Below are 24474 nucleotides of genomic sequence, written 5' to 3' on the forward strand. Positions count from 1 at the left end.
ACTAGCTGCTATGTCTGGCATATTTCTTACTCCCTAATTACACAAGTACCCTTGGATATTTTAAAAGTGGAGACTTCAGAGAAGAGAGTTCAATACCTTGTCCACTTTGAAACATCATTGATTTTTGTCTTTAGCCTCACTAACGAATAGTCCTTTTTCCATTCTAATGCCATTTTCCTCATGTTTATTTTTAGAATGTCTTTTCCCTCTCTTGCAGCACGAGTTCCCCGCCTGTCTTTTAACCTTTTTTTTTCTCCACAGATCTATACTAGGCCTTCCTTGTTCACTTGTTTACTTCCTTGGCTTTCCAATAAGATTTTCTTTAATTTTCCAGTTTTTAATCCATATTATCTGGGGAATTTTATTTGGCGTCCCTTATGCCTGTTTTTTTTTCCAGCAGGACTCTGCTAATGAATCCAGCTAGCAAATAAAACAGCCAATTTTTTTTTCATTTTCGTTCCCTATTTTAAATCTGTCTGCAAATGGTCTTAACTTCGTGTCTACAAACTGTGAATAATTGAAGTAATAATTGCAATTAGGGGTTCTTGATGATTTTTTCCTTTTTTTCCTTTTTTTTTTTGGAGGCAGTTTCCCCTGTATGCTAAACAGAATACTTTTTAGTTGGATAATTTCAAAGTGGCTGAAGATTAAAAATATAAAACTTTGCTTGCCCTGTGGATCTCACTGAGACTTGACCAAACCAAGATCTTGGTTCTGGAGCTTGGCAACTTTGTGTGTGCACATTCCAATGTTCTATTAAAAATAAGCATTTGCTATGCTTGCTAATTTTAAGCATTTATTTTGATATTACTTTTTCCCATTCTAGATGTATTTTCGTGGTTTAGTTTGCTGGCATAGTGTCTACAAAACAAGCCTATTTCATCAATGTTAGCTTGTGCTAAAACAGTAATGAAAGTTCAAATATGACTTAAGAGTGACTTTGGCTCTCTTGTAGCAGTTTAAGATGTTTTAAAGCCTTAGAAGGCATAAACAATTTGCACTCCTCCAAACACTTCTAACATCCTAAATTGTCTAAGCCACTGGAAGAGCTGATAGATCATAAACAGCCTAAGATATTCTGAGGGTTCAAAGCTTATTTGGAGTATAGTCTGCCTGTAATCACTTTAAGCACTTAACAAGCCTTTAGATTTTTAGAGGACTTAAGCAAGTGGTCCATCTTTAGAGCTGGGTGGATGATAATATCAAGCTGAACTGTGCTTGTTTGAAGACCTTTAAGCTCTGTGTTCTGGAATCTGTTATTTACCTTCCAGAGGTGTCCCTACCTGGTACTTGGTGTGGTTGGAGCCAGATAGCAAAGGATACCGTGGCATACTGGCAAGATTTAGTGAGAAGAAAGTCAGTGAAAATTCAGAAAATTCTTATTTGGTCTGTTTCTGCCTTGTTTGTTCCAGGCTATTTGGCTTGGGTGTTGTGCTCTTTTTCTCATGAACATGATACAAGTTACAACTTCCTATGTCACTCTGTGTAAACACAGTGTGTTTACATGACTGTAGTGTAAAAAATTTCTGAGAAAATCACTTTTAAAAATTGTTCTGGTGTTTTGGCAAAAGAATGAAGGCTGTCTGAGAGGGACTTTCCTTGTCCTTATTCTCAACACAGGTTTTTCTCTTCAGCCTTGCATTCCTTAAGGGCAGCACTCTCAACCACAGTATTTTTACTTCAGTCCCAAGATAATCAAACATCCACACTTTCATACTAAACTATTTTCTTTCTGCTCTGTCATTGTCTTGGTGCTTAATTTCCGTTTGTTACTCCTGTTGGATCTGTTGGAAGACCGATTCTTAATTGAAGACTTCTCCCATGGAATATAAGACAAATTCCTCTTAATGCTTTCTGTTGGTGTGTTTCATCCATTTCAAATTATTTTATGAGTCTGTTTATCTTCTGCATGCAATCTGTAGGTAGGTTGCAAATGCTGACTCCTGGAACTCACTTAGTTTTTAGCTATAGTGGTCCTGTGGATCAGAAAAAACTATTCTGTTTGGGTTCTTCTTATTGTATTAATCTCTCTTTTCTTTCTCTCTGAAGTATCTGCCAGCTTAGCTGACTGATGACTCTCTTCCTTAGCTGAGATACCAAAATTTTACTGAGGGAAGATGGCTGTTAGGGATGTGCCTGCTGTCTAAATCTTATCCACTGGCCACAAGATCATGAACTGGATCCAGCCTTAAGTGTCCACTGGTAGACAGAGCAAACTTGTATGTGTTTACATTGTTGAGACAGAAGAGCTGCTGAATTAGCTACTGGTGCCACCAGCTTTATAAGACTGACCTCAAACAAATGGTGTGAATTTGAATACAGCATCTTCAAAAATCCAGATATTTAACCTGGCTGGCAGGACTGCACAATCAAATGAACAGGACCAGTTGTTTACAAAGTGTTCCAAGCTGAGTTGGCACCCTCCCTGAAGCAGGCATACAGCTACCAGCTGCACCAATCTGCTGCTGTCCTGCTTCTGCAGCACCTTGGACAATTCAAGTAGGTATCAGGGTGTGTTTCTGCGTGGTTGCTGGTTTTCACACAGGCAAAATTTGCAGGATTCTGGAAAATTAGTTGGTTGTGTCATGTGAGGAGTGAAAATGAGGCTGCTCTTAGATGTATCATTCATCTCAGTGTGATGGACAGGATGATGTCATACATAATTTTAATATCTGTGGTTGTCAATCATAAACTGCAGATCTTGTGTTCCTTGAATTCCTATACTTGATCTTGTGCCCTTCCCCTGGCTAGTTACACATGGGCTGGCCCCAGTGAAGCTGCCACCTCTTCTTGGTCAAAGGGAGTTACTGCCCTGCAGAATTACTCCAGAAATCCCCTTTGCTTTGGTTCTATACAGTTTGCACGGCAGCCAGTTTTCACTTGGATTTGTCTCTGCACGTGGTTCATCGCCTGCACAGAAAGCTAAATATTTATGAAGTAGGGCGTTAGAAATTATTGTTTTCCCATTCAGGCAGCTGCTGGGAGTGCCAAACTTCGCCTTGTACTAACAATACCATTGCCTAGCTAATCATGGGAGCTAGGAATGGGCTTGCTGTGCTGATCATCACCACACTGGCAGAAGAGATAATGAGCTGCTGACAAGGATGCATCTGGAATATGGCCTGCATTGCATTGCATTGCATGAGATACTGTGTGCTGCTTCTTCCTTCCCAAACCAGGACAATAGATTCCTGTTCCTTAGCATAGTGTCACCTTGCTCTCTTGTAGCTCACTCTATTTCCTTGATACAGTTTGAATGGCTTAGAAATTACAAGTTTACACAAAGGGAAGAAAGCATATCTTGGGAAATTCAAATCTTTGTAAACTAATCTGGTTTTGTATGCTTGCATTTAGTGATCTTGAATGGACAGTATATTTGAGAAATCAGCTTTAAGGAGTATTTCCTTTCGTGGAGAAAGCAAACTTGGCAGCATGAAAATCAAGTGCATTGCATGGCGTCAGAAAGGCAGCTTCCTTTCTGTGTTGAGCTTGCCACAGTCTTCATTTTGATAATGTTGTACTGATATTTTTGGATGGGATTGCAGGCAGCAATGTTGTAATCAAAATTTAATTCGGTGCGATAGCAAACAAGCGAGCTGTTGTTGGGCCTTTCCATGTGGCAGGATTTGAAGGAGGAGAGCAGGGCATTTTCTCATTGCTGCTGTCTTCAGATTTCACTTAAATTGTCCCCTGATGATACAAGTGGAAAGGTAGTAAGTGCTATTTATGCCTTCCTGGACATGCGTACGCCACTTGCGAATTATGGGTTGTTTTGTCTTGCTGTCATGCTCCTGACTCTATGGTTATGGTAGAGTTGGGGAATTTTCATCCCCTAATCCCTCCTCCTCTTCAACTCCCAGTTTTGGATATGCCAGCTGGGGGGGTTACCCACATGTCTGAGTCTGTTTGTGCTGACCTGTGCTTTGTCAATTTACCCTTCAAATACTGGTTAAGCAAGTGCGCTAAATTGCATTTCAGCTCTCTTGTAATTTGTTAACAATGTTGTCATTAATTCCTAGTACTTGGTCGTAATTTCTTCCTGGAGTCATAACTGAGCTGTGTAGGTAATACTTCTGTGTAGAGGGAGACGCTTGCTAAATTGTTGGCTCTTAATACTTAACAAGCTCCACTCTGAATCCTTATTTGACTTTCAGCAAAGCCTGCAAGTCTGCGCCCTTCATCCTCTCCAAGCTCGTTAATAATATGAGCTGGACATAAGCGTGAAGGAAAAGTCCATCTTAGAACAGATCCCTGCTGGGAAATCCAGGCTGTGAGCAGCTCTGCATGTAACAAAGCTAATGGAAATTTCCAGGGAGGGCTTAGAGAGCTTAGTGACAGCCATAAAAGGGAATAAAGTAAGAACTTGACTAAGTGGACTTCACTGTCCATGACTGACACAGTGCGGAGAATTGCAATTTTTCACCCTAAAGCCCTGGGCAACAAATGTCCTTTTTACTGCATCCACATCCAAGTGGCTCCATGCTACACCGAGCTTCTACCTTATGCCTTGAAAAATGTAAAGTGCTTCTAGCATTTCTATGTCTAGAGTTTGATGAAGCAAAAGTTAAATGCTTACATTACCTGAAAAATATTCATTTCTCCAGTGTAAGCTCTGCTTCTTTGGAATGAATCGTCAGGCCTTGATTTGCAAATCTCCTGGGAAACATACTGTGAAAGGCTGCTCATTTACAAAATTCAAGCAGTATTTTGCAATGGGAGCTAAAAAACCTTTAGGCTTTCTGAGAAGGGAGATTGCACTATTTTAAATAGGTGTGGCTAAACCAGAGCAAATCGTAAGCTTAATTGAAAATCTGATTTAAACCAAAGTAATTGTGGTTGTCACACACATGTTGTTGTGTACTGAAGTTGGTTTAAGGTCTGATTATGTGATCAAGTTTCTAATGCAAACATGGTGTTAAAACTGGCATTTAGCCCTCACAATAGCAGTATTTCTTTGATGAAATTTTGATTCATTAGGAAGAGACATGAACTTCATATGAAAGGTAGTGCCCAGCCAGTGCCCTCTGTTAAGTTCGGGTGTATGCTCTCCTCACTGTATCTTGATGCAGTCTGAAACATCTCTTCTATAGGCTCAATCAATCATCTAAAGGGTGGAAAACCCAATTAGGAGCAATCTTGATACTGATCTTAGGGCTGTAAAGAGACCACTGTGGATTCCAGCTCAGAGGTACCCAGATGCATACAAAAGAGGACAGAGATTGTGCTGTGGTCCTTATGGCTTTTGCAAGAGGTAGAGTTGGGAAAGGGTAATTTGTGTAGCTGGTCAAAGGAAGAGACTACTGAAAGGTAGCAGTGAAGGTGCTTGCTGCTGCAGGGAGTGCCAGCCGTTTATTCTGAGCCACTTCTTTTGCCCAGCAGGGAGACACACCAAACTAAAAAGCCAGGTTAAAATGGTGCTGAGAATGTTGAATTCCCATGGTGGCCAAGTGTAGTGACCTTGGCCTAAGCCTGTTTGTAGGTGTTTCCAGAGTCAACAGCCAGATCAGTGGCACCATCTGTACAGGTCCTCCTTCTAGGGAAGGAAGGCAAAGCCCTTGATTCTCTTGCAGTAAAGGAATAGCTAATAGGACCCTGGCAGCGAAGCTCAGCTGATAAATGGCAGTGTTTAAAACCAATATGAAAAGTTATGCATTCAATTGGAATGCCTGTTGATTTAACCATGTGCAAACTGACAGCATGAAGTTAGAGTGGACTTTGCTGTCCAACAACCCAACTGTACAGTAGTGAGACTCTGCAGAATAGGTAGGAACATGGTCAGGAGCTTTTCATGGGTGTACTGCATGTCAGCTTGGTACCATGATGCTTTTGTAGAAGTGAAATTGATCCACTCAAAGAAGTGTGTATGTAGGAGCTGGACTTTCTGTGTGTTACAGGAACGTGGTGTTTGGGGGAAGAGAGGAAACATGGTATTGTCAGCTCCCATTTTGGCTTGGGGGAGGCTTTGTGGTCTTCTGGTTTCTTGTCTTGAGAGCTGGCAAGCTGGCAAAGACAAGTAAGGCACACATTGGCAAGGAATACTAATAATGTACGTAGCTGTGAGGGACCATGCCTGTTCTTTGGGAAACATGAAGATGTGTGGGAGAAGAGGGAAAAGGGCATGGGTCAGCTTGGCTCTGTTGTGTAATAGCTATAGATACCAAGTACACTAGACTTTTTATGGAAATTTTGACTATGAGGTCAGAAAGTCTCTCTTGCCTAGGGACTGTGCTGCTTCACAGACAGCAAAGTGTGACAGCTAATCCTCAGCCAGTATATTAGATATTAGGCAGAGGATGGAGCAGCCAGAGGGACTGGCACAGTTTTAGTGACAAGTTACCATCTGTCAGTAAACTCAGAAACCTTTGTAAATCAGCATCTCACTGGCAGCTGCTTTCATGGGTTATAATGCAGCACAGGACTAGCTTAGCACAAAAAAAACCCAAAAAACCAGTGGCTGGTTACTTCTTGTAGCCTCCATGTGTGATTTTGTTGGCCAAATTTTGTTCATCTCTCACCCTGGGTCCTAACTGGTGTGCTGTCATCCTGGCAGTCTAGCCCCAGGCCTCCAGTACACACTGCTTTCCCATTGCAGCATGTCTGACCTGCAGCATCCTCTAAGCTGGGGTTCTTACCAGTTCTGCTGAGGCATTTCTTTACAGGGACAACAGTTTTTATATGTATGTAAAACATCTCGTTTGTGCCTGAGCCATAACCAGCTACCAACTATTTGCCGCGAATCCTTTCTTCAGATTATGGGACTACCCCTAGTTCTGAGCCTGCCTGCAGGGTGATGGAAGTCCAGCTCTTCAGACAGAGCTCCCTTGTGTCTACACAGGTCTTATTTTGTTGGTTTGTGGGTTTTCCCCGCCCACTTGCCTTTCTGTGACCACTGCACAGCAGTGCTGGCTCTCTACCCAGCACCATCAGGTGTGTGCAGTCCAGCAACCATGTGGTGGTGCACAGCACCATTTCAAAACTCCTAGGCAGCTCATATGAGCTGTCAGCATGGTGTGGCAAAACACTGCAGGAAGTACCTTCCATGCTAATGCAGCCCAGAGTGCCTCTGAAGGTGGAACCCAGCAGTAGGTGGGAGATCTCTATGCTGCCTGGGATTGCATAGTGAGTGCCTGTCCTGTGACATTTCTGTATGGCACAGAGAAAGCTGGATTTGCTCTCACCCTCTTCTTGGTGGGATGTGTACTTGCAGCATTATGGTGGTTTTGTTTTTGTGATTGCTTGTTGTCTTCAGGAGTGGTTGATACCCTAGTCTGTTCCTGTGAGTAGTAAGGCCTGACTTGGTGTAGCTTTTGGGGAAATGCTGTGTGAGAGGTTTCCGGGGCATTGGTGGTTCCGTTATACTTAGTAGCATTAGATATAAAATTCAAGCTTGGATTTTTCATCAACAGCCACACATGCTACTGATGCAGTACAAGCTCTTCTGTGGAAACTTGTTAAAATATCCTCTACACCTGTCCTTGCTCCACAGTGGCTGTCAATGAGAGGGATGCATAAAGATTATCTATAGGTAGAATAAGAATCGTTTGCAGAGAATTTAGATGTTGAATAAGGGCAGTGTCTTACTGACCATTACCTAGTGCAGGAAATGCTTGCAGACACCACAGGGAGAATTGGCCTTTCCATTTCAGTTCTTTGTTTAGTTACTTGGAGTTAGGGTAACCTGATTTTATACACACAGTTGTATGTCTTCATTTCCTGAAAATCTCTCTGCTCTCTGCTGTGTCTTGGTGCTAACACTGAATTGAAGTGAATGGAATATTCCAGAGTAATCTGGTAATACAACACACTATGTTTGCAAGGTCGTTTATGGTGATGAACCCTTTTAATGAAAATGTGAACTGTGAGCTAGATCTGCAGTTTCTGTGGGGCAGGAATCAACATTATTTATGTTGTGGGGGTGTAATGTGTGCTGGCTGGAGCACTGTCCTGTCATACTAATATTTTTTCCTTCTTTGGCATTTTAAGGGCCTTAAACTCTGGAGTTGAGTACCACTGGGACCAGCTGAATGAGAATGTCTTCACTGTGCATTCCAGCAGCAGGAGTACTGAGCGGCCTGGGTGAGTCTCCTGGGTGTTGGGTTAGAGAGACCTGACCCTTTCTGCTGTTTTTGTTAGCTGTGACATCACTTCTTTGTTCCCTTACCACTGGCAGCTTTAAGCATGGAATTTTCTCCCTCTTTGGTATTGCCTGCTTGGGTCACCTGGCCTTCTTCCAGGAAGGGATATTCAGTGCCCAAAAGTGCCAGTGATAGTAAAGTACATGTGTCATTCAGGGCCCCAGTAACAGCTGTGGGAGGAACATGTGGGGCTTGATGCATCAAAAACACCATGTAAAGCAAATGGCCTTTGGAAGGTAACTGAAGAACGGGGGAATTGGCAGAGATAAGGGCAAATATACGGTGCCTACCCAGTGATTGATTTTCATCTTTTTAATTGCTTGTCATGGGACAGTTGTTTCTCGGTAGTAAACTTCAAAAATAAAGCTAAATCTCTTGATGTCCCCATTGGCTGTTTCAGTCTGTCCAGTGATGCCCATGTTGTTGTTCTGAACACAAGGGTGATGCTGCAGTCCATTGCTTCTTGCCATAGTGACAAGTATTTCTCTGTAAGCCAGCTGTTCTCAGCAAGAGGGTGGTAGTTGTGTTTCTGAGTTGTGAGCTTCAGCATACCAAGGAAGTTGTGAGCTTGTTTACAGGGCAAATGTCTGGGCTGTCCTACGGCCTCGGTCTCATTGTGGGTGAAAAATAAGCAGTAGAGATTCTTTACTCTGCTGTATGAGTGGATGTTGCCACTACTTAAGTTTCTGATGGTTCATACTCAGTCTGATATAATGGCAGCTTGAAGACAGAAATACTGGTGCAGAATGAACTAGCTCAAAGAGAGAGCAAAAAAAGTGTAGCAGGTTTCAAAGCCTTATGAAAAAAAGGTTGTAAATGAGGCAGTCTTTCCTTGAATCTTTTGACCTTTCCCAGCACTTAGAGGTCAGTTTAGAAAACAGGGCTGTGGCATTGTGAAGACTCAGCTGCAGCATGGTACACTTCAGCTGTTTGAGTCTGAGAAGCTAATGAGCCTTGAGGTCGTTCCTGTTGTTTGCTTTTGAGGACACAGGATTTCCCTTGTCTGACGGGAATGGGCGGAAATGCCTGCTGGAGTGCATTCATGTGCGAAGCTGACAAACTAGGAAGTCCAGAGGAGGGAAAGGCTACAGGCCACATCCATGGGAGTTAAAACTGCCCTGCTGTACAGAAGGTTTTGTGTTTGTGCTTCTGCACTGCACGCTGTGGGCCTCCTCAACACAGTGACTCCAAGACCGTTGTTCTGCAGGCTTAATGATGCTGCAGGGATATCTCTCAGTGCCTGTAAGACATGCTGCTTCTGTGCAAGGGTGAGTGGACTCTAAGACTCTGTTGGCTTGAAACTCAAGAGATCAGTGTGTTTAAATAAGTGCAGGTCACAATTCCTTTCATCACCATCCTCATGTTGGCAAGCAGGTGCCTGGTTGGAGTGGAGGCAAGAAGAGCCTCTCGTTCATGTTTCAGTCTTGCTTGGGCATGTTGCCTCCAGTGATCCTGGTCTTAATTGTTTTTCTCTCTTTTCAGAACCAGCAGAGCTACTTGGAGGACAGACAGGGACATGGGCCTGATGAATGCCATAGGCCTACAACCCCGAAATCCCCCCACCTCTGTGACATCACAAGGTACCCAGACCTTGGCGCCTCAGCTGCAGAATGCCGAGACTCAGACAGAGAGGGAGGTACAGGAGCAGGAATCCACCTCTGCAGGGACTGGTGAAGGTAGGAGGTCAATCAGTGGTTTATCTGACAGAGTTTACCTCGTGATTTATGAGTTTCCACATATGGTCCACTGTCGCACGTCCTGGCTAGGTGGTGACGGGGGAGGGGGCGACAGTCCCCCTTTCGGGGCTCCGCAGATTCCCAGCTACCAGTGGAGGCGCAACGCAGAACAAAAGGCCACAGCAGCAGCACGGGCCTGCCGTGGCACTGCGTTACTTTATTTGATGTCACACTCCCCGAGTCTCGGGGTCCCAACAACAGCTTATAAAGGGGGGGCAGGTCTCAAGGGAGGATACAATGTTAAACTAATCAGGAGAACTGGGGGTGGAACACAAGGGCAAGGGATACAAGGGAGGAAAACTCCTTGGGACAGGAGGGGTTAACAACTGGATGTGGGAGGAAAGGGTTTGAAACTTGGCAGAAAAGTAGCTAAGTAGCAAAGAGATTAACCAACACCTGGCTCAACTGAATGACAAAGACAAATCTGTGTCACTCCAAAAGCAAGGGGAAAAAAGCCCAAAAAACTACCAAACAACAAATCAAACAATAACCTGCAAAATAAAAACACACTAAACAGTCCACATCCTGTCAGGGCATTTGGATACTCCTTTTATCTCTTCAGCAAAGATTTCTCCCACCAAATTTACCTGTAGCCAGGCACAGATGATTGGGAGAGTGAATCTTTGGCCATATGAATAGAAAAGTTGTCTTTTTCCCATGCTTTGAGGAAGGAAATTTCATTCTTCTCCAGATCACTGTCTCTGTGTAGAATCAACTGTACTGCCTTCATTCCTCACGCATCTCCTGATCTCCTAACCATCATCAAGGCTGCAAGCTGCAGAGAGTTATCCTTTCTGCCTCTGTGTTAGAGTTCAGCTTGATCCTCCAACTTACACCAGAGGTCTGCAGGCTTCACAAGCTCAACGTTTTGATACAAAATAAAATCACTTCTGTAAATCATTCTAAATCACTTCTCACAAAGCATCTTTGAGGATACTGTTTAGTTTGATTGATGAGGTACGTGATGAGTGCCCAGTTCAGCTATACAAAAATGTCTCTAGTGGTTAGCAGTCCAGGAAAACTTATCAATATGTAAGGAGCTGGAAACAGCTACTGTGCAATTCCTGTACAAAGTCACTAATCTGTTGAAAACATTGATTTATCCAAGCTTCTTGTCTCAATACTGTAACTTTGTGCTTTCATTCAGCTCTGAAGGCTTGGCTAGGTAGGGGTTGGGCAGTATATACATAGGAAAGACAAGAGAAAATCAGGGAGACAGTTTTGAAGTTGTTGGTTCATGATAAACCTCCTTGGCTTTGGGAAGTAGCCCACAACGTGCCTGTGTGTGCCTGTATGCCTGCTTGTTCTCTATCATTCTGAAAGTTACATTTTGGTATGTGACTCTTCCACATTTTCTGCTGTGTAGTATCCAGCATGTGTGATATGGCTTTGTGTTTCTCTGATCTCAGCTCTTCTGTACAAAGTTAAGTGGGAAATTCCTGCCCGCTGGGGTTGCCGTCTGCTTATCTCAGCAGAGCTGAGATTAACCTCTCTGGGAGGTTGGTACAATTGATGGCCTGTGAATAAGACTGGAACACAGACTGTCTGGACAAATGCTGAACTCATGGGAACTGGTTCTTCCACTGAGTGTGGAACACTGACTGAGAACATGACACAGTGTGGGACCTTCTTGCATCAAGGCCATGATGGCTGATGCTGCAGGCTTTTGGAATCAGTTAAACCAGGATAGTTCTCCAACACTGCTTCTCTCTCCTGCTGTTCTGCAATCATCTGACAGTTTCTTTATATTATTCTTTCTAACTTTTCAATTTCCAGATCTAGATCATAGGTTTTAACTAGACTGTTAATGAGACAGGGAAAGGGCTGTTCTTTACCAGTGCCTTGGCAGGATATCTACAAAGAAGAAAAATATGTAACATTTGGAAGAAAAGCAGTGTAAATAACAAGCCTGGGACAGGTACTTCTCTTCATCTCTCTTTCTTGCTTGGAAGAAGATCAGCAAGTTCCACATCTGGTGCAATTTCCATCTCAGACATTGACTTACCACATGTCCCCTTGCAAATGGCCACACCTGCAAAATGAGGTGTCACTCTTGTCAGCTGTATTGGGGCCTGTAGAACAAAGGAGTTACTGCAGTTTAAACATGTGCATCAGAGATGAGCCAAGGCGTTTTACCTGTTGTTGGTCAGTTCCTATGCCAGTTGCATCCTCAGTGGAAATTCCTGTGTAAGGGCTCAAGAGTAACTTGAAACAGGGAACTGTGAAGTCTATAATGGTCAGGAGGATGAAGGATCAAAAAATCAATAGTAGTACACAATAGAAGAATAGTACAAAGACCTGACATGAAGCAGAGAGACAAATTTTCTTCTGCTTTTACCGACACCTTAGGCAGTTAGCCAGGTGCTTGTGGCATTGGTGGTCTGGCTCATCTTTGTGCTTCACATTACGCATGAGCATTACTGGCTGGTTGTGATGGTAAGCCAGCCATTTTCCTAGCATCATCAACTCTTGTGATGCACATCCAGTGTGTTCCAGCAGGCAACAGGCAAGACCAGGTGCTGTGGTGCTTTCCTGATGGCTAATTTACCCACTGTATGTGCCGTAACTGTGCCTGCTGGAAGGAAAACTGTGTTTCCTAATAGCATGATCTAGATGTCAGGGGCAAAAAGGCAAAAAAAAAAAAAAAAAAAAGAAGAAATGTGAGAAATGTGCTACCAGTAACTTGGGGTATGACCCAGGGCAAATTATTAATCATCTAGTAAATGGGAATTAATCTTCCCGTAGTACAGCACACCAGGGGCTGTGGAGATTAATTCGTGTTTTGTATGGGGCTTTCAAGATGGAAATCACTGTGTAAAGGCTTAGCAGAATTATCATCAGCAGAATGGATAAATCAAGTGTGATTCTGAGTAATGTAAAGGAAAGTGGTCTAGTTATTGCCCTGCCATGAGGGGTGAAAAAGCCCTGACCAACTGACCAACCAACTGAAAAAAAAACCCTTGTAAGGTTTAAAAAAAATAAAAGAAAGGCTAATGCCACCCTGAGAGTGGGTTTCTGTCCTCTGTCCTGTCAGCCCTGCTGTTGTGGGGAATTCTGGCTCAGGGCATTTCTTGCAGATATGTGCTTACTGTACAAAAAAAAGAGAGTATGTAGAATTGCATCAGAAATCTAATTAAGTTCTGTGCGGGTATAAATAGTTTCCTTTTCTCATGCAAAGCTCTGCGGGGACTTTGCTGCTCTGATTATCTTTCTACCTCCTTTGGAGGAATGAATATATGATGACTTTATTAGAAGTGAATCCCTCTAATGTCTGAATCTTTCTGTTTTGCAGCAGTTAATAGCAGACTTGTGAACTCTGCTTCCATGCCACACATAAAGGAAAGGTAGTTAGAGTTGAGAGAAAACTAGGAGAGGTACCAAGAAATACTTAAAACAGTGTTTGAACTGTCTCCTGTTTTCTTTTAAGCTGACAGACATAGTGGAAATAGTGATAGAGTTGTAACTTTGAGGCACCCTTAATTAGAAACAATCTGTTGGGCGTTACACTATGTTTTCCTTGCAAATAGACAGGCATAATGGGAGTGGGATCTGTATTTCTGTATTCAACTGGCAGATTGAATCTCACTTAAAACCCAACAAAAATTCCTAATGAGATTTAATGGCCCAAAGTTTTAACCTTTAAAAATTGTAATTCCTGGTCCAGACTGGGTCAGGCTGTGGCTGCCACTTGTTCAGGCTGTTGGATCTTCGGAATACAGTGCAAGGGCAGTAACTGCAGGGTCTGCAATTGTGCCAAAGCTGCTGCAGGCTGAGGGAGAGGGACTTCTGCAGAGCTGCAGGACACTTGTTTGATAGTGGGCCCATGCTGTTCCCTGGCTGTTGAGAGATTACCTGTCTTTCAGGTAATCCAGTTTTTAAAGAGGAAAAAAAAAAACAACAACAAATAACTGGAAAGCAATTGTCATCTGATTTCCTACCATCTGCATTGTCTTTCAGGCTTAAAACTCAGTGCTTGTTGTGCAAGTAGGCACATGTTAGGAGTTACTGAAATTGTAGCCATCCGAATATTTGCTGTCACTGGGTTGCTACTTTGCCTGTCTTTGGAGGAGCAACATATGCTGTCATGCCATATACAGTTTATAACTTGCTGGGTTGAAGTGTTTACCACCAGCCAGTATAAATTTCCATCAGTTCCAACTGCTTTCAGAGGTTGCAGCAGATTCATTTGAGAGGAAAGAGGGTTGTAAAATGAAGGCTTGGGTTTGTGAGATTCAGTCTGTTGAAACTATTGATAGTGAAAAGACAGTACATGCAAGCAAAACTTTCCTGATATAAGCAAAGCATCCTGGGGATGCCTGAGGAGCACTTAGAAGCAATCAGTGTGCCTGCATGTGATGTAACTTATTTAATCTGAGACATTAGGAACACGTGTCGAGGGACTGCTTGGGCAGGAATACTTTGTCCCCAGCCGAGCCTCATGAATGCTGACAAGAAGAAACATGTTGTTTAATGTTAACTGAGCACGTTCTTGCAATGCTGTTGTCAGATGTGATGTGACTTTTGTGTAGTTAGTGTGGAAATTGGAACTGGGACACCAGAGATCAGCTTCCAGATCTGCTTTTCATCCTCCAAGTAGAAACGTGGGTAGATCCCTTAGCCTTTCATCTGCCCGTCCGTCTGTAAAATCTGCGTCATAGGTCCTATAGAACTGCAAGTTTTGATTTCTCTTTAAAATCCTCTGAAAACCACTACCGAAAAATAGACTTAGGTTCTAGAAGTATGTACGATGCAAGCCTTTACAGCGTGATCTACTCCAAGTACTTGGGTCTCTTGGGATTAAATTATGTGGGCTACTTTTAAACTCTCATTACAAAAGTAAGTTTCACTCATATGAATAGCCAAGGTAGATATTACTAAGAAAACTATTACAAGTTAAAGCAGTTGTATTTTTTCTGAGTTCTGTGGAGTTGTTTGGATTAACTACTTCAGAAAGGAAGTATGAACATGTTTCTGGGCTTGGTTGGAAAAAAAAGTAATTATTGTGGCATTAAGGGAGATATAATTATTCATAGCTGGTTATACTGTGGTGTGCCCCTCCCTTTTCTATTCTTATGCAAGGGGTGAATTAATGTAAAAATGCTGATATTTTTATCTTTGAGCATCTGAATTAGTGGGGCAGCTCGCACCTCAGAGCTATTATTTCATGTTCTCTGAAGACTTAGTTATCTCCGCAGTGCTTACTGTTCTAATTTTGAAGCTTTGTTTGCAAACATGGTTCCTAACTACAGCTGGTTTTACAAAGAGGAATGTTGAAAACAGAAGAAAATTCAAGAGCAATGTCAGTATATTGCACAGACACAGGGGAGTCTGATCTCATCCTTGCTTCTGGGGACTTTGCATTCCATCAGGAGTGTGCCATCCATGCCCAGAGATAAACAAGTTGTACTTCCTCTAATTACTTCCGAGTGCGCTTCCTTTAGAAGTGGAAATACCCTGCCTTATGCCCAGCTTCATCAAAAGTTTGCAAGATGTTTTGCCTGCATAGTTTTCTGTGTCAAATTCTTGTCTTGCTGGAGTAGCATAGAGGACTTTTAAAAACAGACGCATTAGCTAGGGAATATTTAGCGAAATGTTTGAGACAGCTACATTGACAGAAATCCTCTGGTCTTTGGGATAATTGCTCTCAAGAGTAATGTTTTGTTCTGTGTTTGGAATAGATGGGAGTTTGGACCTCTGGAAAGGTCAGTTTGGTTACAGTAGAAAACATTTGTAGGAGCACAGCACTGCAGCAAGCTAATATGTGTGTTGTTTACAGCATTGCTGTTGTTTTTGCCTTTGTGGCCACCCTGAACCTTCACCAAATGGAAGTCAGCTTATTTCACTTGCTCTGAATACTAATGTAGTCTGCATTGGCAGCCGGGTGAAAGAATGTGTGTGGGAGTCACCAGGCAGTAGGAACGGGCCGTGTGTGACTCTGTGCTGTAGCTCAGCTCAAGGCAAATGGCACAGCAAGCTTTGCTCTGAGCTAGTCAGCCAAAGTCATTGTTGAAACCTGAGAGAGGAAAAGGGGAGGACAGTCCCCAAAGCAGAGGTGTTTGTTGGCTGCTTGAATGGTGAGGCTCACTTCTGGCTCTTGATGGGCTGGAAATTTCCAACATTGCTGTATCTCTGGGATCTGAAGGTTCATGCCTTACTGATTCCTGCTGTGGCATCAGCCCTTGCCTGTCTTCTGAGCAAGTAGATGCCTCAGTTGGAAATTCAGCCATGGCATATGGTAATTTAGGGGCAGGGAAGAGCGAGGGGTGCTGTGGTGAAGCATATGTTTGTAATGTTGAGGAGCATTGGCTGGCTGGGAGTCCTTGCTGTTTTGCTGTTCCAGTGCTTCTGTACTGGACTCGTTTATAGTAAGTGATCTATCAAGAGTGCAGTACCTGCTGTTTCAGGAGTTGTGTAGATAGGCCTGTCTGGCATGTCTCTAGACCAGGTTGCAAATCTTGGCCTGGCTAGATGGTTGGTAATGAAGTACGACTATGCCCTCAGAAGGATGTGATGACTGAATCCAAAACCATGCTTCTCAAAACTTCCACTTAGTTCTGCTCATGATTAATGTTTCAGTATCCCTTGGCATGCGTGTTTCTCACACTGGAGTTTTCCAGTATAATAGCTGCCTCTGTCCTCAGTCTTTGTACTCATCAGCCAAGTTCCGAGTTCATGCATCAGCCACGTCCTGAATAGGATTTTTCTGCTAGAGTTGTGGGTCAGGGTCTGCCCAGGGGGTATTCTTACTCACTCCTCTTAGGCTGTGCTGCAGATTTTCATGTGGTTACAGGTGTCTCTGTGGTCTCACTGATGCTCTTATTGAGGGGCAAGGTATAGTGCGTGTAGCAGGTTTACTGCATTCCTAGCAGGAATCTACTTACACTACTGGTGAGATGTAAATTTGCCCTTAATGTCCATAATATTTCTGCAGGAGGACAATATGTCAGCAGACTTCCTTGAGGATGAAATTAACTGTCCTGTGGTGGGGGATGCTGGCAGTGCTTGATGCAAGTACCACTGAGCCCATGAGAAAAGGGAATAAGCTGTCACTGACTGCATGGCGTCTCTTGAGTGGCATGGTGTGGACTTTGCTGAGTATCTTAGCTCGCATGCTGGATATGTGATCATCCAATCATTTAGGTTGGAGAACACCTCCAAGATCATCAAATTCAACCTTTGGCCGAACACCACTGTGTAACTAAACTGTAGCACTAATTGCCATGTCCAGTCATTTATTGAATAGTTCCAGGAATTGTGACTCCACCACTTCCCTGAGCAGTTTAAATGAGTAACCACTGTCTCAGTGGAAAAAATTCTTCCTAATGTCCACCCTGAACCTTCCCTGGTGCATCTTGAGGCCATTTCTTCTTGTCCTGTTGCTGGTTAACTGGGAGAAGAGATTGGCTGCACCTCCTTTCAGGCAGTTGTAGAGAGTGATAAGGTCTCCCCTGAGCCTGCTTTTCTCCAGGCTAAACAACCTCAGTTCCCTCAGCTGCTCTTCTTATGACGTGTGCTCCAGACCTTTCACCAGAATCATTGCCTTTCTCTGGATGTGTTCCAGTACCTCAATGACCTTTCTTGTTGTGAGGGGCCCAAAGCTGGGCACAGGGTTCAAGGCATGGCCTCACTAGTGCTGTGTACAGGGAGACAATCTGCCCTGATCCTGCTGGCCATACTATTGCTGATACAGGCCATTGGCCTTCTTGGCCACCTGGACACACACTGGATCATGCTCAGCCACTGTCAGCCAGCACCCCCAGGACATTTTCTGCTGAGCAGCTTTCCAGCCCCCTTTCCCCAGCCTGTAGTGCCACCTGGGACTGTTGTGACTCAAGGGCACCTTGTTGAACCTCATGCAATTGGTCTTTGCCCTTGACCTAGCCTGTCCAGATTCCTTCTCAGACCCTTTCTACCCTCCAGCATGTCAACACTCCCAACCAACTTACTGTCAACTGTGAACTTAGTGAGAGTGCACTAGAATCCCCTCATCCAAATCATGGATAAAGATATTAAACTCCACAGCCCCAAGTATTTTTGTTTTCCTAGTCAGTGTGGCATTTTGTTTTTTATTGTGTTTTAACTCCTCCCTACATCTAGCCTTGTTGACATTTGTGTTCATTTCCTTGGTGCCAGGAGAGCTCACGGCTTTCTCCTCAAATCAGCACTGTGATAGCTTCATAGAGGTGGGAGTGAGATTTATTTCTTTAATAAGAATCAGCAAGATCCCACTGTGGAATGTTCCTAGCAGTTTATTATTACAGATTGTTCTCCTCAAATGCTCCGGGTAGGGTTTGTAGCAAAAGGAGGATGTTGAGAAACTGAACTGGAGTGAACTTCCCTGTCATGGTGTTTTAATCTTCTACATGGACAATTCTGTGGTGAGATTTTGTTCTCCTGAAGTAATCTTGAGCAACCAAAGTATCTGACGATGGTTCTCTCAGAGCTCACTACAGCCTGACAATAAAGGGAAGCCTCAGAGATAAGAGTAGACAAAGACTGTAGGTCTTGAGATGTTTTTTGTATTCCTTGAAAGATAGCAGTCAAGGGGAGCAGGAGCCTACACGCTTGATCATAGCTTATGTGGAAGACCATGTTCTGTAGCTGCTGTCTGCTGTTGGCCAGCTTCTTTTGTCCTCCCTAGATTGACACTGGGGACATTGCCAGTGTGTATCTGCCTGCTTCTCAAACAGGTGAATTAGGAAAAGCCATGGAGTTCTCTAAAAGCCATGGTGAACTGTTTGGTTTATTGCAGTGCAAACTGAGGTGTCTCTTCCTGTCCCCATGGGGCTGGCAAGATAATCTCTACAGCTGTGATAAAGCATCCTGCCTCTTTGGTTACTACCCGTTCCCCCATCTTCATGGCTAGATAAGAGCTGCTTTTCCAAGGCTTGGACATGAAAATCTCTGAGGGTTACCTGTGGAAATTACCAAGATTTTCTTGGCAGAATTCATTGCCTTTGTTTGACACTTAACCAAGTGGCAAGTTATGGAAATAAAATACTGGGCTCTGTCTGGAATAGAACCTTCATCTTCTGTCCCAGCACACGCACACTGCATGATGCAACTACTCTGCATGCTTTATTTTGTGTCATAGTTTGCCTTGTGCACCAGAGTTGCTTCTGCTTTCTTTTGCAGGTGAAGGTCCAGAATATGGGGCCAGTGGGGAGGATGCCCTGAGTAGGATTCAAAGGCTGATGGCAGAAGGTGGCATGACTGCCGTGGTTCAGCGGGAGCAGAGCACCACCATGGCGTCCATGGGCGGCTTTGGCAACAACATCATTGTGAGCCACCGGATCCACCGCAGCTCTCAGACTGGCACAGAGCCCACTGGAGCTGAGGGCACGTCAGCACAGCAGTCCACCTCTCAGCAGCTGGGCACAGAGCTGGAGGGACGGATCCTGTCGGAGTCCATGCAGCTGCCGGAGCATGGCCTGAGCCCGCGGACAGCCCCTAGTGGGAGTGAAGGACAAAGCGCTGGTGACCTGGATCTGCCAGAGCAGGCCCAGTCCTCCATGGACACCGAGGGACCAACTGAATACAGTGACCTAACTAACAATAACCATCTTCCTGACAGTACCAACTTCTGTAGTAATGACAGCACCAGTGGGGAGTCGAGGAACAGGTAGAGATTGAGTTGTGTATTGGTGCTACCCTTGTACTGCTCAGCAGAGACCTGTACCTCACAGCTGGCCAGGAGCTGGAAGAGCAGGGATGGGTGGCTCTAACAGGATGCTGGTGGTTCAGAGGGCTTCTCTGTCCTGGGTGATGGGGGAAGGGATAAGAATTGCAAGGGAAGCCATGGGAAAGAAAGCATACTTAACTTCCAACATTCCCACCGCTGAGGAGTTAACAGGAATACAAACCACACTTGCTGCACATCAGCCAAATTTTGAAGCCCCATGGCATCTCCGGAGCTAAGCCCTGCAACTTGGTGTGTCATCCTTTGTAAAGCCTTTTTCCTTTCCTTTTTCCTGCCCTTTTATACCCATGGAGCTGAACAGTAGAGTGAAGAAAGGGAATGGGGCCTGCAGCATCCTTCTGGAGACAGGCAGTACTGGGCAAACCCAGGTGTGATGCTCCAGCTCTGTTGCTGGAGTGGAGGAGTCTTCCAGGCCACAGTCCCTCTCCATAGCACAGCACTGCTCCCCCAGATTGTGGTGTTCTGAGACCAGTCCTGCCTATGCTGTGGTCTTTTCTGGGAAGAACTGGGCTTCACCAGAACCTGCATGGCTCAGGATATGCTCACAGGTGGAATCTTTCCTTTTTAGAGTTAGTTTAGGACTTGGCAGGAATCGAAGCAGAGATGCCATATGGATGGGTAGAGGGACAAGGGCTACTGCTCTCTAATCAGGATGCAGTTCTCACAAGGATATTCTAAGCTGTGCCAATATTAACACGAATGAGCCACTCCAGTGGTTTCGTGGTGCCAGGACTGAGCTGCACATCCTTGACAGGGGGCAGGAAGTCTCTTTTCAGCTCCAGGCCAGGGTGTGAGGTATGGGTCTGTGATGTAAGGTGTTGCATGTGAAATCTTGACCTTGTACATGTAGTTTCTAGTGGAAAAGTCAAGGCTCTGATACTTTGTTTTTAGTCTCAAATGTGATTTTCCTTTTCGTTTGTAACTCTCCATCCCTAGCAGGCTTATGGAGGAAGTACGGGGAGAGTGTGAGTGCTGACGAGGGAAACACCAAAGATCAATGTCATTAAAATATGGCAAACCCTTGCTTGACCTCCTGTCTTCATTTGTGTGATGGTTGTCTCTGTCTTTGGCCTTGGGGATAGATATATCCATCTCAGAAGCTCTAGGCAGCATGCAAATGTCAGATGATGACCACCCCTTTCCCCGGAGGAAAGCAGACTCAGCCTGTGAGTTGAAAGTCCAAAACTGGGAAACAAGGAGGTGCTTTTGGGAGTCTTACTTGCAAATCGCATCTTAACCAGCCTGGAGATGAGCAGGCACCTCTGCATTTCCCATCATTCAAGTACTGCACTAAGGAGAAAGAAGGGCATTTCACCTATCCTGTGTAAAAAGCTGTGTAGAGGTGCAGCACTGAACATCTTGGGCAAGCACAGAGTGGTCTGTCTTGCTGACCCCTTGATGCAGAAGAGGGTTGCAGTATCTGGCTGTTCTGGATAGAGGAATGCACAGTCCTCTGTTACCACTGTGGTGTGAGGGATGTTTCCAGTGCTGTCTGAGCACCTGCCAGCAGCTGCTGTGCTCCTGCCCAGCTCCTCTAGATTCTCTGCTGCTAAGACATTACAATAAATAAGTCTGTCATTAGGCAGCACTCAAGCTCCCAGTCAGAAGAGTCTGTTAGAGAACATTAAGCAAATCTTCCCTTAAATCACAGCCTGGAGATGAACCTTAAATCAAATCAGTTGCTGCCAGGCCTCATTGCTGAGTGTTAATGAGGCTCTAAAATCTGCCCCAAGCCAACCACATCCCTGATCTGACAGGAGAGCAGCCTGAAAAATGGGATTCCCTTGTGTGGCAAGGAAGGTTTCATGCATCCCTGTTTTGCCTTACAGTGGAGGGGCCTGAGGATGTGCTGGCAGCTGGGAGCCAGAAGAGCTATGTCTCAGATGGACAGACAAGGCAGTGCAGGTCTAGACAGAGCTGTTTATTGCTCTGCTTGAAAACAAACTGAAACAGAACCTGGAAAAAAACCTGCTTCAGCTCAGCCTGACATCACTTCTTCCCTCTCCCTGCATGATTCCTGGAAGAACCTTGAGGCCCATTCTTGGTAGATGTGTTGCAGAGCATTTATAGATATCCATTTTCAGAATGAGCCAAGCTATCTACAGAAAAATTTCCATCTCAGTTGGAGAAGTGTCTTGTGGGCTGCCTCGCCCTGTGCTGGCAGATTCTCAGAGCCTGGCGCGCGCTGTTGCTGGGCGCTCTGGCCAGGCTGCTGTGCAGAGCCTTGAAACCTCCTCTGCCCATGGCTTCCTCTTGGTCCAGACCTGCCCACACTGGAGACTGTGGCAGAGCAGGGGGCTGAGCTCCAGTGGGAGCCAGAGCAAACCACAACCACTGTCTTTGCCATTGGCATGGGATGTCTCTGGAAGCTCTAAAGCACTTTTCCATTCAAGACTTGAAGGGGATACTCTTCCTGATGAGGTAAGAGTGGAGGCCTGGTCAGAGCACGTAGCTTTGTAGCTTGGGGCAAAAGGCTGCTAACAGCTGAGCCTGACTGCAGCCTGCCTTCCTACAGGCTTTAAGCAGGAGCTGTGGGCACAGTGGGTGTGGACAGGCTTAATCTTCTGGTGCTGCCTTGGACATGTTTCTAGCTGACCTGTTGTTGCTACACAACTGAGCAGGCACTCTCAGTGGTGATGGGCTTATGTGTACAGAGAGCAGTGTTTTCAGTTTCAGACCTAGGAAAACTCAGATTATCCCTGCCTGAGACCTGATGGAGCTATGTGGGTGAATGGGTGAGAAGGGGACAGGAGGGAAAATTGAGCCCACTTAGGCAATGAGCTCACCCACACCCAGCCCAATGTAATTTATTTATTATGCCTCCCATGCTTCTTGTGGGACAGAAGTCTTTTTCTGCTTTGGACTACCCTGCTCCAGCCCAGCAGTTTTCCTCCGTTGTTTCAGGCAGGGCTGATCTAACTGTATCCTCAAGCAACACCCCTGAGTCTGTGTGGTGACCTGAGGCCTGGAGCCCTGCACAGAAGAGCAGGCAGTGGGATTGCCCATCCCAGGGACAGCAGCACAGCAGCTCAGGGCTCCTTCCCCAAGCCTTGCAACTTTACCTGCTCACTGCAGTGTGACAATGCAGCACTGAGGCAAATGCAGTGCCAGGAGCAACATGGAAATTCAACAAGAGCTGCTTCAGGAAACCAAACCAGAGCTATGCGTACTTGCTGGCCCAATTTAGGAGGCAAAGTGAGAGCTTTGCTGCGTAGGAGCAGGAAATAATCTTGAAAAGTGAAAGCTTTTCTCAGCCATAGACTGTCAGGAGCCTTTAAATGTGCTAACAAAATCCTTGGAAAATGAGAAATACAGTGCAGAGAATTTTATTTAGCTTTCAAAAGGCTCTTTTGATAATGTCCCTCACAAGAGGCTATTAAAGAAACTTAGTCACCTCAAGGGTGAGGGGTAGAGTCCTCCTGGAGATAGAAGCTGTGGGAATTGGAGTCAAAAGTAAGAGCCATTTCTTGGCATAGAATGAGGTTAATGGTGGGTTGGTCGGGTTCAGTAGGAGCCAGTGTTCTCTAAAAGCCCTAATGAGCTGAAAGAGAAGGGGAACAGCTGATGATACAAGATTATTTAGGTTAGCTAGGAAGGGAGAATGTGCCAGAAACCTGGGGCAGTGGGAGGAGGTAGTGGTTGGAGCTTCCTTGGTGGAAGGGGACTTTTTGTATGAATCCATCACAGATGGAAACCTGCATGGGCGCTGCTGCAGCCAGTGAATGCTCCAGCTTTCTGGGGCTTGGACCCCACCAGAGGGCGAGCACTGCCTGGAGGGAGACCTGGGATCCCAGAGAAGGTTGCTGAAGCCCTGCCAGGTGGTACAGTGAAGTGGTGATGCCTGCTTCTTCTTGTGAGTCCTGGGCTTTCTGCCCTCACTCCTTGGCTTACCTATTGCTCCATATCCAAGTACTTCTTTTTGACCCTCTCAGAAGTCCCACCCCACACGTGGCTGCTGTGGGGTGACCTTGTAGCTGTATGTGACCACCAGGAGATGTGCTGGGCAGGAAGGAGAGGCAGGGACCTGGTCACAGCTGGGTGTGTGGGGAGTCTCTCCCATCACTATTGATGCCAAAGCCAAGCCTCATAACTGGTTCCTCCAGTTGCTGCTCAGGCTGCTGGCTAGGGAGTAGTTGCCCTCTCTGTTCAATCCTAATCTGTCAGAGAAGTTATTTTTCAATAGGAAAAGGCAAATTAATTAAAGTGTGCAGCATGTGAACCATCCACCACTAACTGGGATCTTGGTGTGCAGTGCATAAATATCATGCCATTGCCACTTCTGCATGGAGGGGGTCCTCAGCACACGAGGGAGCTGGAAGGCAAAGCACTTTCCAGCTGCCACTCTGCCAGCCAATTAATGCCTGTGTCCTTCTCCCCTCATCTCCAGGAGCAGAGGCCTCTCCCCCCTCCCTGCCCAGCTCCTGCCTCATACAGCCTGTACAGCCACTCCATGCACTCTGCCGAGCACGAGGATTTGTTTTCCCCACAGCATCTCAAGCAGAAGTGCCTCTCATCTGCTCCCAGTGAGCTCCCTGGGCTCCTCTTGTTTTGCCTTTCAAGCAGTTGTTGATGGCATGCGGCACCAGTAGGAGCTGGCAGGGATCAAGCTTCTTCCCCAGGATGCTGGCCCTGGGCATCAGCTCTTTCTGCCAGGAGCCAGCATCCCAGAGAGGACACTGTGAGGCTTCCCCTTTGCCTCTGATCTGAAAATCAATATGCTGCTGCTTGGTCTCCAAGCATCCACCTTCTGTGCCAGGATCTTGCCTGCCAATGCAGGCCAGGCTGCTCCAGCTTCGTGGTGCCACAGGGGAGGGACTGGGGGTCCCATGCAAGCTGCTCAAATAACTCAGGAGGACAGGCAAAGTGTGAGCAGTGGGAGATGTGAGCACAGCAGGGAGCAAAT

At 45.2% G+C, this 24474-nt stretch overlaps 1 protein-coding gene across 2 annotated transcripts in view; it reads left to right on the forward strand.

Moving 5' to 3' along the window:
• The window catches only part of AMBRA1 (autophagy and beclin 1 regulator 1), a 135565-nt gene that overhangs the window by 107191 nt on the left and 3900 nt on the right, over positions 1 to 24474 (forward strand). For both annotated transcript variants that reach the window (XM_030948594.1, XM_030948595.1), the window contains exons 16-18: positions 7984 to 8076; positions 9618 to 9811; positions 19007 to 19493. In XM_030948594.1, the coding sequence (XP_030804454.1) occupies positions 7984 to 8076; positions 9618 to 9811; positions 19007 to 19493 (774 nt within the window). The remainder of the gene's footprint in view (positions 1 to 7983; positions 8077 to 9617; positions 9812 to 19006; positions 19494 to 24474) is intronic.

This window comes from Camarhynchus parvulus, chromosome 5 (assembly GCF_901933205.1).
Source record: "Camarhynchus parvulus chromosome 5, STF_HiC, whole genome shotgun sequence".
Lineage (NCBI taxonomy): Eukaryota > Metazoa > Chordata > Aves > Passeriformes > Thraupidae > Camarhynchus > Camarhynchus parvulus.